Source organism: Oncorhynchus kisutch, linkage group LG17 (genome assembly GCF_002021735.2).
Source record: "Oncorhynchus kisutch isolate 150728-3 linkage group LG17, Okis_V2, whole genome shotgun sequence".
Classification (NCBI taxonomy): domain Eukaryota; kingdom Metazoa; phylum Chordata; class Actinopteri; order Salmoniformes; family Salmonidae; genus Oncorhynchus; species Oncorhynchus kisutch.
In genome coordinates, this window is record NC_034190.2 from 42,962,766 (window position 1) to 42,978,148 (window position 15,383).

At 42.1% G+C, this 15,383-nt stretch overlaps 1 protein-coding gene across 1 annotated transcript; it reads left to right on the top strand.

The window, feature by feature from the left end:
• The first annotated feature begins 739 nt into the window (after nucleotides 1-739).
• Nucleotides 740-14,676, top strand: LOC116354415 (IgGFc-binding protein-like). Its single transcript, XM_031793865.1, has 9 exons — nucleotides 740-842; nucleotides 9,850-11,103; nucleotides 11,233-11,495; nucleotides 11,778-12,122; nucleotides 12,318-12,885; nucleotides 13,108-13,307; nucleotides 13,568-13,945; nucleotides 14,073-14,350; nucleotides 14,478-14,676. Exons 1-9 carry the CDS (start codon nucleotides 800-802, stop codon nucleotides 14,488-14,490), a joined length of 3,342 nt encoding a protein of 1,113 aa, XP_031649725.1. The 5' UTR covers nucleotides 740-799; the 3' UTR covers nucleotides 14,491-14,676.
• The last annotated feature ends 707 nt before the right edge of the window (nucleotides 14,677-15,383 follow it).

The following is a 15,383-nucleotide window of genomic DNA, read 5'->3' on the forward strand; positions in this document are numbered from 1 at the left end:
ACTGAGTGTATACTTCCACACTTTGAAATGGGAATAAAATCGTGAAATTGTTGATAATGCCTTTTTAGTGTAAGAGCTGCTTGAAAAGACGGTCTGAAATTTCAGCCTGTGGCATTTTTTGCCAGCCTGGTGTCATCACCAGGCAATAAATTAGTTATTAGTCCAATAAGAAATTGTATTTCTGACCAATTTAATTGAAAACAATGACAGTAAAGTACTTAATTGGTACCCAGAAATGATTTGATATTGAGATAAAAATGGCTGCATTGGACCGTTAAACTCTGCATTGTTGTGGATACAGCAAATGGTTTTGAGTTGCTAATAGAATACACATTAACAGCAACCAAGCATCCGGACTGTGTGGGTGTATGTCTATATAAGATCTGATCAGTGATAAGATCTGGACAAAAGGGTTTGTCATGTACAGAGGTGACACCTGTCTTGGCAGGTGGCACCTGATAAAGGTACTGCTCTGTACTGATTGGCTGTAATCTGGAAGCCCAACCAAATATAAGGCATGCACCCAGGAGCCCAACAAGCCAATCATCCAGGTAAGAGATTTCAAATTTAAAAAAAAAAAGTTTTTTGACTAGTAGGTCTAAAAAAAAATCATTGTATTACTAATTTCCCTTGACAATACTATGTTTGGGATGTTTCTGAAGTTATGTATTCTACCATATGTAGAATCCATTTGGCATGCCCTTTAGATGTTTTACTGCTTATACATTCCTGTCAATCTCACAAAGGTTGTTATGTGGTGTCAGGGGATAACCATTTGTATTTGTTTTTGGCCGTAAGGATGAAGGGGTCGCTGCAATGTTTCGCGGTTCTGCTGCTTAGTGGTAAGTACTAGATAGTAAGCAAGCTATTTTTTGTGGACATGACTGTACGATACTGTATTATAAACTGGGAGGTTCGAGCCCTGAATGCTGATTGGCTGAAAACCGTGGTATAGCAGACCGTATACACAAATGACAAAATATACTATTTACTGTTCTAATTACGTTGGCAACCAGTTTATAATAGCAATAAGCCACATCGGGGGTGTGTGGTATTTGGCCAATATACCATGGCTAATTACTTTATCCAGGCACTCCGTGTTGCATTGTGCATAACAACAGCCCTTAGCCGTGGTATATGTAAGGGATAATCAACGAGGGGTTCTACGAGAGGTCCTACGAAAAATAATTAACAACATTATTTTCCAGATTGTTTACCGTGCAAATATACAGTGCGTTATAGGGAAATATTGCATGCTCTAGAATGCCCTTCAAGCCAATCAGAAATAAGTATTCAACAATGCCATGGTAATAATCAAATATATTTTTGAACTATCTGTGGCTTAATGGTCATATACCACACCCTCTCGGGACTTATCACTTAATTATACCATGGAATTGTGGCATACTTTTTCTGATTGGCTTGAAGGGCATTCTAGAGAATGTATTATTTACCTGTATATTTGCACAGTAGAATTCAATGGCCATAGTTCATTTTTACAAGTTTTGTTTGAGCTGCTTTTGAAAGCAAAAGTCGAATTGAAAACAGTATTGGTATTGTTGAATAGATTTTCATAATAGCACGCTCGGTCTGATGGTTTTGGTTAACTAAACTAGGAAGTCTGTTTGGTTGGTTACCTTGGCAACTACTGTAGGTAGTACACTTGCTAGTTACTTCAGTGGATGTTGAACACATTTCTACTGGCAAATGTGGTAAATTATAGCCATGATGTAAAATGGATCATCAACTCGGGGAGAACCTCTGCTACCTGAGAATTCCTGAGAAGACAATTCAAACTTTTGCAAAGAGTGTTGAGAAGAAGAGTCACTTCGGGGGCTGCCCTACAGCACTAGATGATCGAGGGATACTACAGTGTGTAGTATAGTATACTACAAATTAGATAGTAAGGGACAGATTGCTATTTCCAAATCAAATCAAAGTTTATTTGTCACGTGCGCCGAAAACAACAGGTGTAGACATTACAGTGAAATGCTTACTTACAGGCTCTAACCAATAGTGCAAAAAAGGTATTAGGTGAACAATAGGTAAGTAAAGAAATAAAACAACAGTAAAAAGACAGGCTATGTACAGTAGCGAGCCTATAAAAGTAGCAAGGCTACATACAGACACCGGTTAGTCAGGGTGATTGAGGTAGCATGTACATGAATGTATAGTTAAAGTGACTATGCATATATGATAAACAGAGAGTAGCAGCAGCGTGAAAAAGAGGGGTTGAGGGGGGCACACAATGCAATAGTCCGGGTAGCCATTTGATTACCTGTTCAGGAGTCTTATGGCTTCGGGGTAAAAACTGTTGAGAAGCCTTTTTGTTCTAGACTTGACACTCTGGTACCGCTTGCCATGCGGTAGTGGAGAGAACAGTCTGTTACTGGGGTGGCTGGGGTCTTTGACAATTTTTAGGGCCTTCCTCTGACACCGCCTGGTGTAGACATCCTGAATGGCAGGCAGTATAGCCCCAGTGATGTACTGGGCCGTACACACTACCCTCTGTAGTGCCTTACGGTCAGAGGCCGAGCAAATACCGTACCAGGCAGTGATGCAACCAGTGCTCTCGATGTTGCAGCTGTAGAACCTTTTGAGGATCTCAGGACCCATGCCAAATCTTTTTAGTTTCCTGAGGGGGAATAGGCTTTGTCGTGCCCTCTTCACGACTGTCTTGGTGTTTTTGGACCATTCTAGTTTGTTGTTGATGTGGACACCAAAGAACTTGAAGCTCTCAACCTGCTCCATTACAGCCCCACGATGAGAATGGGGGCGTGCTCAGTCCTCCTTTTCCTGTAGTCCACAATCATCTCCTTAGTCTTGGTTACGTTGAGGGATAGGTTGTTATTCTGGCACCACCCGGCCAGGTCTCTGACCTCCTCCCTATTGGCTGTCTCATCGTTGTCGGTGATCAGGCCTACCAATGTTGTGTCGTCTGTGAACTTAATGATGATGGTGTTGTTTACTGAGGGGGGGGGGGGGGGGGGGGTTTACTAGCATGTTCCTCCCCTTTATCAAGGTGTTTAGTACTTTCCTTATGCTTTTCCATGTGCTAACTTTTACTATACCACAGGTCACTATAGTCTACCTATCTAATGGTCTATCCTCAAATCAAATCAAATTTATTTGTCACATACACATGGTTAGCAGATGTTAATGCGAGTGTAGCGAAATGCTTGTGCTTCTAGTTCTGACAATGCAGTAATAACCAACAAGTAATCTAGCTAACAATTCCAAAACTACTACCTTATAGACACAAGTGTAAGGGGATAAAGAATATGTACATAAAGATATATGAATGAGTGATGGTACAGAGCGGCACAGGCAAGATACAGTAGATGGTATCGAGTACAGTATATACATGTGAGATGAGTATGTAAACAAAGTGGCATAGTTAAAGTGGCTAGTGATACATGTATTACATAAAGATGCAGTAGATGATAGAGTACAGTATATACGTATACATATGAGATGAATGATGTAGGGTATGTAAACATTATATTAGGTAGCATTGTTTAAAGTGGCTAGTGATATATTTTACATAATTTCCCATCAATTCCCATTATTAAAGTGGCTGGAGTTGAGTCAGTGTGTTGGCAGCAGCCACTCAATGTTAGTGGTGGCTGTTTAACAGTCTGATGGCCTTGAGATAGAAGCTGTTTTTCAGTCTCTCGGTCCCAGCTTTGATGCACCTGTACTGACCTCGCCTTCTGGATGATAGCGGGGTGAACAGGCAGTGGCTCGGGTGGTTGTTGTCCTTGATGATCTTTATGGCCTTCCTGTGACATCGGGTGGTGTAGGTGACCTGGAGGGCAGGTAGTTTGCCCCCGGTGATGCGTTGTGCAGACCTCACTACCCTCTAGAGAGCCTTACGGTTGTGGGCGGAGCAGTTGCCGTACCAGGCAGTGATACAGCCCGCCAGGATGCTCTCGATTGTGCATCTGTAGAAGTTTGTGAGTGCTTTTGGTGACAAGCTGAATTTCTTCAGCCTCCTGAGGTTGAAGAGGCACTGCTGCACCTTCTTCACAATGCTATCTGTGTGGGTGGACCAATTCAGTTTGTCTGTGATGTGTACGCCGAGGAACTTAAAACTTACTACCCTCTCCACTACTGTTCCATCGATGTGGATAGGGGGGTGTTCCCTCTGCTGTTTCCTGAAGTCCACAATCATCTCCTTAGTTTTGTTGACTTTGAGTGTGAGGTTATTTTCCTGACACCACACTCCGAGGGCCCTCACCTTCTCCCTGTAGGCCGTCTCGTCGTTGTTGGTAATCAAGCCTACCACTGTTGTGTCGTCCGCAAACTTGCGTGGCCACGCAGTCGTGGGTGAACAGGGAGTACAGGAGAGGGCTCAGAACCCACCCTTGTGGGGCCCCAGTGTTGAGGATCAGCGGGGTGGAGATGTTGTTGCCTACCCTCACCACCTGGGGGCGGCCCGTCAGGAAGTCCAGTACCCAGTTGCACAGGGCGGGGTCGAGACCCAGGGTCTCGAGCTTGATGACGAGCTTGGAGGGTACTATGGTGTTAAATATCGGGCTGTAGTCGATGAACAGCATTCTGACATAGGTATTCCTCTTGTCCAGATGGGTTAGGGCAGTGTGCAGTGTGGTTGAGATTGCATCGTCTGTGGACCTATTTGGGCGGTAAGCAAATTGGAATAAAATTTAAATATGTCCGTAAACACACCAGCCAGCTGGTCTGCGCATGCACTGAGGGCGCGGCTGGGGATGCTGTCTGGGCCTGCAGCCTTGCGAGGGTAAACACGTTTAAATATTTTCCTCACGTCGGCTGCAGTGAAGGAGAGTCCGCATGTTTTGGTTGCGGGCAGTGTCAGTGGCACTGTATTGTCCTCAAAGCGGGCAAAACAGTTATTTAGTCTGCCTGGGAGCAAGACATCCTGGTCCGTGACGGGGCTGGTTTTCTTTTTGTAATACGTGATTGACTGTAGACCCTGCCACATACCTCTTGTGTCTGAGCCGTTGAATTGAGATTCTACTTTGTCTCTATACTGACGCTTAGCTTGTTTGATTGCCTTGCGGAGGGAATAGCTACACTGTTAGTATTCTGTCATGTTTCCGGTCACCTTGCCCTGATTAAAAGCAGTGGTTCGCTCTTTCAGTTTCACTCGAATGCTGCCATCAATCCACGGTTTCTGGTTTGGGAATGTTTTAATCGTTGCTATGGGAACGACATCTTCAACGCACGTTCTAATGAACTTGCACACCGAATCAGCGTATTCGTCAATGTTGTTGTTTGACGCAATACGAAACATATCCCAGTCCACGTGATGGAAGCAGTCTTGGAGTGTGGAATCAGATTGGTCTGACCAGCGTTGAACAGACCTCAGCACGGGAGCTTCTTGTTTTAGTTTCTGTCTGTACGCAGGTAGCAACAAAATGGAGTCGTGGTCAGCTTTTCCGATAGGAGAGCGGGGCAGGGCCTTATATGCGTCGCGGAAGTTAGAATAGCAATGATCCAAGGTTTTTCCAGCCCTGGTTGCGCAATCGATATGCTGATACAATTTAGGGAGTCTTGTTTTCAGATTAGCCTTGTTAAAATCCCCAGCTACAATGAATGCAGCCTCAGGATATATGGATTCCAGTTTTTCAAAGAGTCAAATAAAGTTTGTTCAGAGCCATCGATGTGTCTGCTTTTGGGGGAATATATACGGCTGTGATTATAATCGAAGAGAATTCCCTTGGTAGATAATGCGGTCGACATTTGATTGTGAGGAATTCTAAATCAGGTGAACAGAAGGACTTGAGTTCCTGTATGTTGTTGTGACAACACCACGTCTCGTTAACCATGAAGCATACGCCCCCGCCCCTCTTCCTACCAGAAAGATGTTTGTTTCTGTCGGCGCGATGCGTGGAGAAACCAGCTGGCTGCACCGACTCCGATAGCATCTCTCCAGTGAGCCATGTTTCCGTGAAGCAAAGAACGTTACAGTCCCTGATGTCCCTCTGGAATGCTACCCTTGCTCGGATTTCATCAACCTTGTTGTCGAGAGACTGGACATTGGCGAGAAGTATGCTAGGGAGTGGTGCACGATGTGCCCATCTCCGGAGTCTGACCAGAAGACCGCTTCGTCTGCCCCTTTTACAAAGTCGTTTTTTTGGGGTCGCCGGCTGGGATCCATTCCGTTGTCCTGGGTGAAAGGCAGAACACAGGATCCTGCACTCTATCCACCATTCATAGTAACAATAGTGGTAGGTGGATCGTTTGTCCAGATCTGCAATAGACTAACTAGCAATCATACCACACATAAAAGCATTCAAAACGGCATCCATTGTAATATGACTCCATAAGAACCAATAGGAAAAGCTGATATGCAGCGGAGAAGCCAGGTGCATCATTGCGCATGAAAGAATAGTCAAGATGTGACACACAGCTGAAAAATATCCCCTATTGATGTTGTTTAGGGACAATACAATTTTCCTACCTAGACTAGCCTACAACACTACATTGCAATGAATGATAGCATTATTGTTTTCAAGGAAGTACAACAGTGAAAATGTCATTTGAATAACTGCAAAAAAAACTATCTGAATGTTTATTTCCATTTAGATCACTTGTGAGTATACTCTCGACTGTAGATAAGGCACAGTAGCAGACCAGTCTGGCTGTATTTTTTACTTCTGTTACTGAATGCACTCTCTGTTGCAGATCATCATTTTCCCAAGTTGTCCTATAGCAATGTGGCCACATATGCCTCCAGCAGGCCCAGTTATTCAGGAAAGCTTAGCACAATATATCCTAAATATTTATAATTTCACTTAGAAATTATATTACCTTTTTATATGTGGCACAGCACAACCAGTCACAATGTTTTAATCTGATTAGGCTACTTCAAAAGTCTCTTGAAGGCCTGCGCATTCCTCCCAAATATAATTGAATCCTCATCAAAATGGCTTGACATTGATTAGGTTTCCATCCAAAATTTTTATGAGCGTAAAGTATCCTACACGTCGGATAAAGAAAAATGTCACAACATCATGAGAAAGCATGCAGTTTATTAAGCTACAGATGAAATAATTTACAATGAACTTCACAGGGTGGTGAAAGTGCATAGTGATGAGGTTGATGCTCCTTTCCAATAGTTATCTAGGGTCTTATTATGGTGAATGATAATCGATGCTTGGCTAACATTTGACAAATAAAAAAATCTTGCACTTTTGTCCATAATAATCTCATCATGTAGTGGGCAAATCTGCTAACTGTTGGCTAGAGTGCACATACCAATACCAGAGTGGGCACATTCAGTATAGACTACCAATAATCAACATTTTTTGTGCCAAAACCATCAGTAGGCACAGAGGTGATAATGCGATGGAAACCCATTTAACTTGTATTTTTTATTCGGTATGTGGGAATTTAACCTCAAAATAAATGGTATGCGGACTACATATTCACGCACAGACTTTTTTCTGCAACAAGTCAATTTGATGGAAACACAACTCTGAAAAGGAGCCAGGGTTTCCCGTAGCCGATAGACCTAATTGCAGGCTTTTTTCCTACAGAAAAATACAAAGCTGATAACAATACAATGCTTATCGCCAGCATATCTCTCTCTCTGGGGCTAGGCCTAAGCTTCTCTTTTTTAGATGAATATCATACAGTGGAAACATTCAGTGCTTTCAGAAAGTATTCAGACCCCTTGACTTTTTCCACATTTTGTTACGTTACAGCCGTATTATACAAATGTATTAAATCATCCCCCCCCTCATCAATCTACACACAATACCCCGTAATGTTTTTTGGACATTTTTGCAAATGTGTAAATGTGATATTTCAGTTTTTCATGTTCTATATAAGTATTCAGACCCTTTACTCAGTACTTTGTTGAAGCACCTCTGGCAGCGATTACAGCCTTGAGACTTCTTGGGTATAAAGCTACACGCGTGGTACACCTGTATTTTGGGAGTTTCTCCCATTCTTCTCTGCAGATCCTCTCAAGTGCTGTCCGGTTTGCCGGGGAGCGTCGCTGCACAGCTATTTTCAGGTCTCTCCAGAGATATCCATATTTCTCTCGATCCCGACTAGTCTCCCAGTCCATGCCGCTAATAACATCCTAACAGCATGATTCTGCCACCACCATGCTTCAACGTAGGGATGGTGCCAGGTTTCCTCCAGATGTGACGCTTGGCACTCAGGCCAAAGTGTTCAATCTTGGTTTCATCAAACCAGGGAATCTTGTTCTCATGGTCTGAGAGTATTTTAGGTGCTTTTTGGAAAACTCCAAGCGGGCTGTCATGTGCCTTTTACTGCACTATCAACTGTGGAAACTTCTATAGACGTGTGTGCCTTTCCAAATCATGTCCAATCAATTGAATTTAGCACAGATGGATTCCAACCATATTGCAGAAATATCTCAAGGATGATCTATGGAAACAGAATGCACCTGAGCTCAATTTCGAGTCTCATATGTAAATAATGTATTTTGGTTTTTAATTTTTAATACTTTTGTAAAAAATTCTGAAAACCTCTCTTCACTTTGTCGTTATTGGGTATTGTGGGTAAAATGTTGAGGATTTTTATTATTTAATCAATTTTATAATACATCTGGAATGTAACAAAATGTGGAAAAATTGAAGGCGTCTGAATATTTTCAGAATCCACTGTAAGCCGATAGGCCTATGCATGCATAGACTATAAGGTTTTGCATATGCTACACATCAAAACCCAATGAATAGTGTTTTTGATGTTGTTATAGGCTGTTTTTAATAACTTCTTCAGGATCGGTGGGTGCCCTAATGCGATTAGCATGAGGTTGTAAGTAACAAGAACATTTCCCAGGACAAAGACATATCTGATATTGGCAGAAAGCTTAAATTATTGTTCATCTAAATGCACTAATTTACAGTAGCTATTACAGTGAAAGTATACCATGCTATTGTTGGAGGAGAGTGCACAGTTTTGAACAAGACAAGTTATTAATGAACCATTTGGGCAGTCTTGATACAACATTTTGAACAGAAATGCAATGGTTCATTGGATCAATCTACAACTTTTCACATACACTGCTGCCATCTAGTGGACGAAATCGAAATTTCAGCTGGGCTGGAATAATATTTCAAAGATGATGGTACAAAAGAAATACAAAATATCATTGTTTTTTTTCTTTGTATTATCTTTCACCAGATCTTTTGTTATATTCTCCTACATTCATTTCACATTTCCACAAACTGCAATGTGTTTCCTTTCAAATGCTATCAAAAATATGCATATCCTTGCTTCAGGGCCTGAGTTACAGGCAGTTAGATTTGGGTATGTCATTTTAGGTGAAAATTGAAAAAAGGGGTCCGATCCTGATGAAGGACATTTAAATGTGCCTCATTTGGCCAATATCCCTTGGTTATAGGCGGCACTGGCTGTGCCAGGTCAGATCTGAAAGGATGTCTGATAAATTTCTCAAATATCCGGTAAATTAAAATCTTCACGGTCACATTGTTTAGCAGAAACACTGGAATACATACAGTGCCTTGCGAAAGTATTCGGCCCCCTTGAACTTTGCGACCTTTTGCCACATTTCAGGCTTCAAACATAAAGATATAAAACTGTATTTTTTGTGAAGAATCAACAACAAGTGGGACACAATCATGAAGTGGAACGACATTTATTGGATATTTCAAACTTTTTTTAACAAATCAAAAACTGAAAAATTGGGCGTGCAAAATTATTCATTACACTATTCACACTATTCTATCTGCACTATTAACTTTACCTTCAGAATTTATGTTGCTTCAAAAATAGATAGTGTGATGTTGGTGGCTTGCGTAATTATTATCCTTAGTGAACTTAATTTTTTAAAACATTTTTAAACATTTTTGAAACATTGTTTTCTAGGACTTTGCTCTGCTGGGCCGGCAGGGAAAGAGTTTGCCACAGCCTTCATGCAAAATTATATTGAAGACTATAAAGGCTCAAGCTTTAAGATTGAAGTGGCATCTCCCCCCACCTCCCTCCAACCCACTAAGGTCAAGGTAACTGCCCTTGGGAAGGTCTATGAGAAGACAGTTGACCCTGGTAAAAGCGTGTCCTTTGACCTACCCAAAGGAGTAGAGATGATTGGCAGTAAAAAGAACTTTCCCACTGTCCTGATCGAAGCTTCCCAGGAGGTCACAGTGTTGTCACTCAACTACAAAAAGGAAACTGCTGACACCTCTGTTGTCTACCCTGTGAAGGACTGGGGAACAGAGTACTTCATCTTCACCCCCATGTCGACCGCTGGTGATAGGTTCTCCAAAGAGTTTTCCATCATCAACTACAAAGAGAAGAACTTTGGGGTTGAGGTCTATCTGACTGGCCCGGTGACATTCCAAAGGCAAAAGTATTTTGCAGGCAGCATGCTGACAATCGATCTTTTGCCCTTTGAGAGTGTACAGATTCAGAGCCAGTTTGATCTGAGTGGCACCAACGTGATCTCTAAGTTTCCAGTAGGAGTTCTCTCAGGACACAGCTGTACTAAGAAATATACTGGCTGCAACCACGTCTATGAGCAGCTCCAGCCCGTTAAGAGTTGGGGGAAGGAATTCATTGTTGCACCACTGCCTTTCCATAAAGACATCAACAGATATGATAGTCTTTATATTCAAACATCTCAGTTCACTCAAGTCAAAGTCATTCAAACTGGTATCGATTTCCTTACACTACCAATGTTCCCAGGACAATCGTTGGAGCTCATTGTCACCTGGCCAAATTCCTATTACTTGATTGCTGACAAAGGCATTCAGGTCCTGTATGAGTTCAACGGAGGTGACATAGGAAAGAAGCAATACTACGACCCTTTTCTGTTCACCATTCTACCAACTGATCAATTCAGCACTTCATACTCTCTAGAAGGGCAAGCTGGCTTCCATAACATGTTCGTAATGGTGGCTCTTACCAAGGACCTGGGTGGGTTCACGGTAGACAAGCTCCCAATGCCCTTAAAAATTGAATGGCACAAAGTGGACGGAACTGAGTACTCATGGGCTGAGGTCTTGTATGGTACTGGAGCTAGCTTCCACCAGATAGCCCACCCTAACTCCCCATTCGCTATCTACAGCATTGGTGGAGCTTATGCCAATGGCTATGGATCGCCTGCCTCTGGTAACCCAGGTATGTCAATCAAGTGTGTCATATTGTGTTCCAAGCAACAGGGATTCTCCCAAGGGTGACTGGTGAACACTAGCTGTGACAGTGTAACCATACTTTTCTTATAATTTCTGCCCTTAATCCCCCCAAAAGATGCCCCTGAATGCCCAGAGAACAGCCACTATGAGGTGTGTGGAAGGGGCTGTCCTGCCACCTGTGAAGACCCAGAAGGTCCCTCCATGTGCAATACCAGTTGTGTGAAGAGCTGTATGTGTGACAAGGGCTATGTGCTTAATGGAACAAAGTGTGTGCCCCTGTCGCAATGTGGTTGTCTTTACAATGATAAATACTACAAAAATGGCCAAGTCTTCCATCCCAATGGGCTCTGTCAGGAGGAGTGCACATGCAATGGCAAGGTATGTTTACTTTGATCTTAGTAAGGTATGCCTAATGTCATGTATTTGCCTTTTGGTCCATTTTCTGTATTTTGTTTAAATTCTGTAAATACTTCAAATGTAGCTGTATGTATATTAACATTTTGGAACGATGCATGGTTTAGTTGAACATCTTAATATATGAGCAAAGAAACATATTTGCCCTTGATCTAATCAAGTGTTAATCTATACATCTAAACAATAAAAGTTATTTGATGTGAAGGATATTTTCATGGCTTAATTATGTCTTATTTTATTGATCAGGTGAAGTGTGTGAAGTTCAGCTGTGGCCCCCATGAGACGTGTGAGGTGAAGAATGGGGTAAGGCATTGCCAGGCTGTTGGAAAGGGAGTCTGCACCATCTCAGGTGACCCACATTACAAGACCTTTGACAACAGCTTATATGACTTCCAAGGTACCTGCACCTACACTGCAGCTCAAAGCTGCTATCTAGAGGGCACACGCCTCAACCCCTTCTCTGTTGTGGTGGAGAATGAGAAGTGGTACGCCATGTCAAATAATCCAAAGGTATCTGTTGCCAAGCTTGTGGCGGTAGAAGTCTATGGTAATACCCTGGTTCTAAGGAAGAATCAAGCAGGAATGATAATGGTTAGTATTTCATTTGACTGTATGACAAATGCACACATACTCTTTTTGTGTTTGATTAATTAACATGAGACAATTCCGTAATCACATTGAGAAAATAAGAGGGCATAAAGTATACAACTAACCTAGTGCATATAATTAGAAGAGGCTTGATACTAGCCATTTGTTATGGTCATATTTGATATGCCATTCATCCAGGTAAATGGAATTATGATGAGCCTCCCTGTGAATCTTAACAATGGAGCAGTGCAGGCCTACCAAGAGGGCACCTACGATGTCATCACAACAGACTTCGGCCTGAGAGTCACCTATGACCTTGTGTACCACATCATTGTCACCGTCCCTGGCAACTACCGGGGCAAGACCTGTGGTCTGTGTGGCAATTTCAACGATAACAAGAATGATGAGTTTCAACTGCCTGATGGGAAAGTAACCAAGGACCTCCTGACCTTTGGGGCAGCCTGGAAGATCAGTGTGCCACATGTGGTTTGTGAGGATGGCTGCAGTGGAGACTTCTGCCCCAAGTGTGAGGCAAAGAAGAAACTCATATTTGAGGCTGACTGTAGCATCATCACAAACCCTCATGGTCCCTTCGTCGCCTGCCACAATGTGATAGACCCCACCTCTTACTTCAGAGATTGTGTCTATGATGTCTGCTTGTCTGAGGGAGACCGTAAGGTTCTCTGTCATAGCATATCAGCGTACATGATTGACTGCCAGGACTTTGGGGTGAACATCAGTAACTGGAGAACAGAAACCTTCTGTCGTAAGTATTTAGTAGTCTGTGGATTGGGACACATTTGGCTTTGGCTTTCTTTTGTATATATATTCGGTCTGTATATTCTGATGATTGTTTTCAGCAACATTTCATCAGGTCAAATTCCTGGTACATGTAAATGTATTTGGCGAATAAAGGTGATTTTGATTCTTGAGTGTTGTGACTGGACACAATATTGCATGTCTAATCACTTAGTCTATTCCTGTGTAGCCCTGGACTGTCCTGCCAACAGCCATTACCAGAGCTGCTCTGAGATCTGTGCCACCCCATGTCCCGGCCTCTCTGACATTATCACCTGCCCCACCACCTGTGCTGAGGGCTGTGCCTGCAATGTAGACTACTACTTCAATGGGACAGGCTGTGTTAAGTGGGACATGTGCAGCTGTTACCACAAAGGACACACCTACAAGGTGGAGTTTACCTAGAACATACACCAACAATGTGTAGTGTTTACATTACAGTAGAAGAATATGTACCACAAATACACATTATTGTCAGATGGATATATTTCAGTAAATATGTGTATACTGTAATGTATTGTAGTGGATAGTCCAAGAAGGTATTATTCAATGTAAATGCAAAGATAAAATGTATGTATCTATATGATAAGAACTGCATCCTTATAACGCTGCCACAATAACAATGTACTGTACCTATTTTTCTCCCTCAGATTGGTGAGTCTGTGTTGTCAGAGGATTGCCAGGAGCTCTGCACCTGCTCTGCCTCTGGTGATGTGAAGTGTGAGGCCACCAAGTGCAAGGCTGATGAGAGCTGCCAGGTCAAGGATGGTCAACGTGGCTGCTATCTCAAAAAGTGTTTGTTGGAGACTAATGGTGCCTTCACCCTTTTCAATGAAAGAAGTGGCGCAATCACAGCCATGGGGGCCTATGAGATCATCAAAGTTTGTGACAATGCTCTTGTGGAAGAGTGGTTCAGAGTGGTGGTGACCTTGCAGGACTGTGGGAAGACTGGCCTCAAGAGCGTTGTTGCTGTGTACGTCTACTTTAATGACCTGATCATCACTGTCAACAGCAAGCATGAAACATGGGTGAGTCACCTCGTATATTTATTATTAAATATTGTTTATGGATAACACCAATTGCCTTCAGTATCTAGGATTGTCAGATGGTTTACTATTCCATCAGTGTTACTTTCTCTTTCAATGTTGTTCACAGATAAACGGTAAGAAGGTGACTCTACCACGCCTGATGAGTAATGAGGTCTCAGTGAAGGTTAATGACAAGACAGTGATGATTGAGAGGATGTCAGGCCTTCAGGTGTCATACAGCCTCTCTCAGGAGATCATAGTGACAGTGAGTGCCCACATGGCTGACAAGGTGTGTGGAGCTTGTGGAAGACTGAATCCTTCAGGAGACATCCCGGGCCCTAGTCTCAACCGGACTATGCAGGAATACATGGATGGCTGGAATGCACCGGACTTCCCAACCTGCAGGTGAGTAACTGTATAAATCTGGAACTGATTCAAATCTGAAAAGCAATCAATAACATTCAAGTTGTGAATATGTATACTTAATTAGGGTTAAAGCTACCTCAGTTGTATGCTCTTTGACCCCTTACAGTGGCGGCCTTTGAACACCATGGAACATTCTTTCGTCCACAAGACATTTTAACTACCCAGATTAATCACCTCTGATAGAGAATCAGTCTTCAATAAATGTTTGTGATAACTTTAATTCTATTCTTACCGAACAATTGCATTTTGTGAAATTATTCTGTAAAAACCAAACAATAAAATGTCGACAAGAAAAGCATCAAGAACTGATGTATTGTCTCTATTGTACTTCTCCAGATGATAATTCATTCCATGGTCTTTTACTATGTTCTGCATAGGGGATTACATTAGGGACAGGCTATAGAAAATAGTTGATTATGTACACAGAAGTATATGGCCTCCTTCAGATGTCATGGGAGGACATAGAGTGTGCAAGGGGTATATAGACTTCCACTATCTTCATATTTCACTGTTTTAAAATTACATTTAAAAAGGGATTACAGCTGTGAATAATTAGATTCTTTCAACATTGTCAAACTCTTATGGCAACATTTATCCATTGTTTTTGTCAAAATTCCTCAAGCTCATTACATTTGGTTGGGAAACTAACTTTTTACCTGGGATTTGCTCCTTTCATATGTATTTTGATCCTGAAAAACTCTAGTCCCTGCAGGTGACAAGCATGCCCATAACATGATGCTGGACATTAATACAGTAGTTACTATATTATAGTAAAAGTATGTTTACACTATAGTAAAATGTAAACACTATAGTCATGTCCGCAACACTACAGTCAGTAAATACTGCATTAGTCCTCAAAAACACTACAGTGAGTACTGCTTTTTGCAGACCTTATTAATGTAATGGCTTCTAAAGGTGCCTCCACCAAGTATCAACTTTGGGGTGTGAAGACATCTTAGTTTTATACATTTGTATTAATTAGAATATTCTATAATTTTCATCCAGAGATTTC

What these genes read in the sequence shown, in the direction of transcription:
- LOC116354415 (XM_031793865.1), top strand. Translation starts at nt 800, where the DNA reads ATGAAGGGGTCGCTGCAATGTTTCGCGGTTCTGCTGCTTAGTG. An exon ending in AGTGCACATGCAATGGCAAG is followed by an intron (nt 11,496 to 11,777) that starts GTATGTTTACTT and finishes TTTATTGATCAG; the next exon opens with GTGAAGTGTGTGAAGTTCAG. An exon ending in ATCAAGCAGGAATGATAATG is followed by an intron (nt 12,123 to 12,317) that starts GTTAGTATTTCA and finishes CCATTCATCCAG; the next exon opens with GTAAATGGAATTATGATGAG.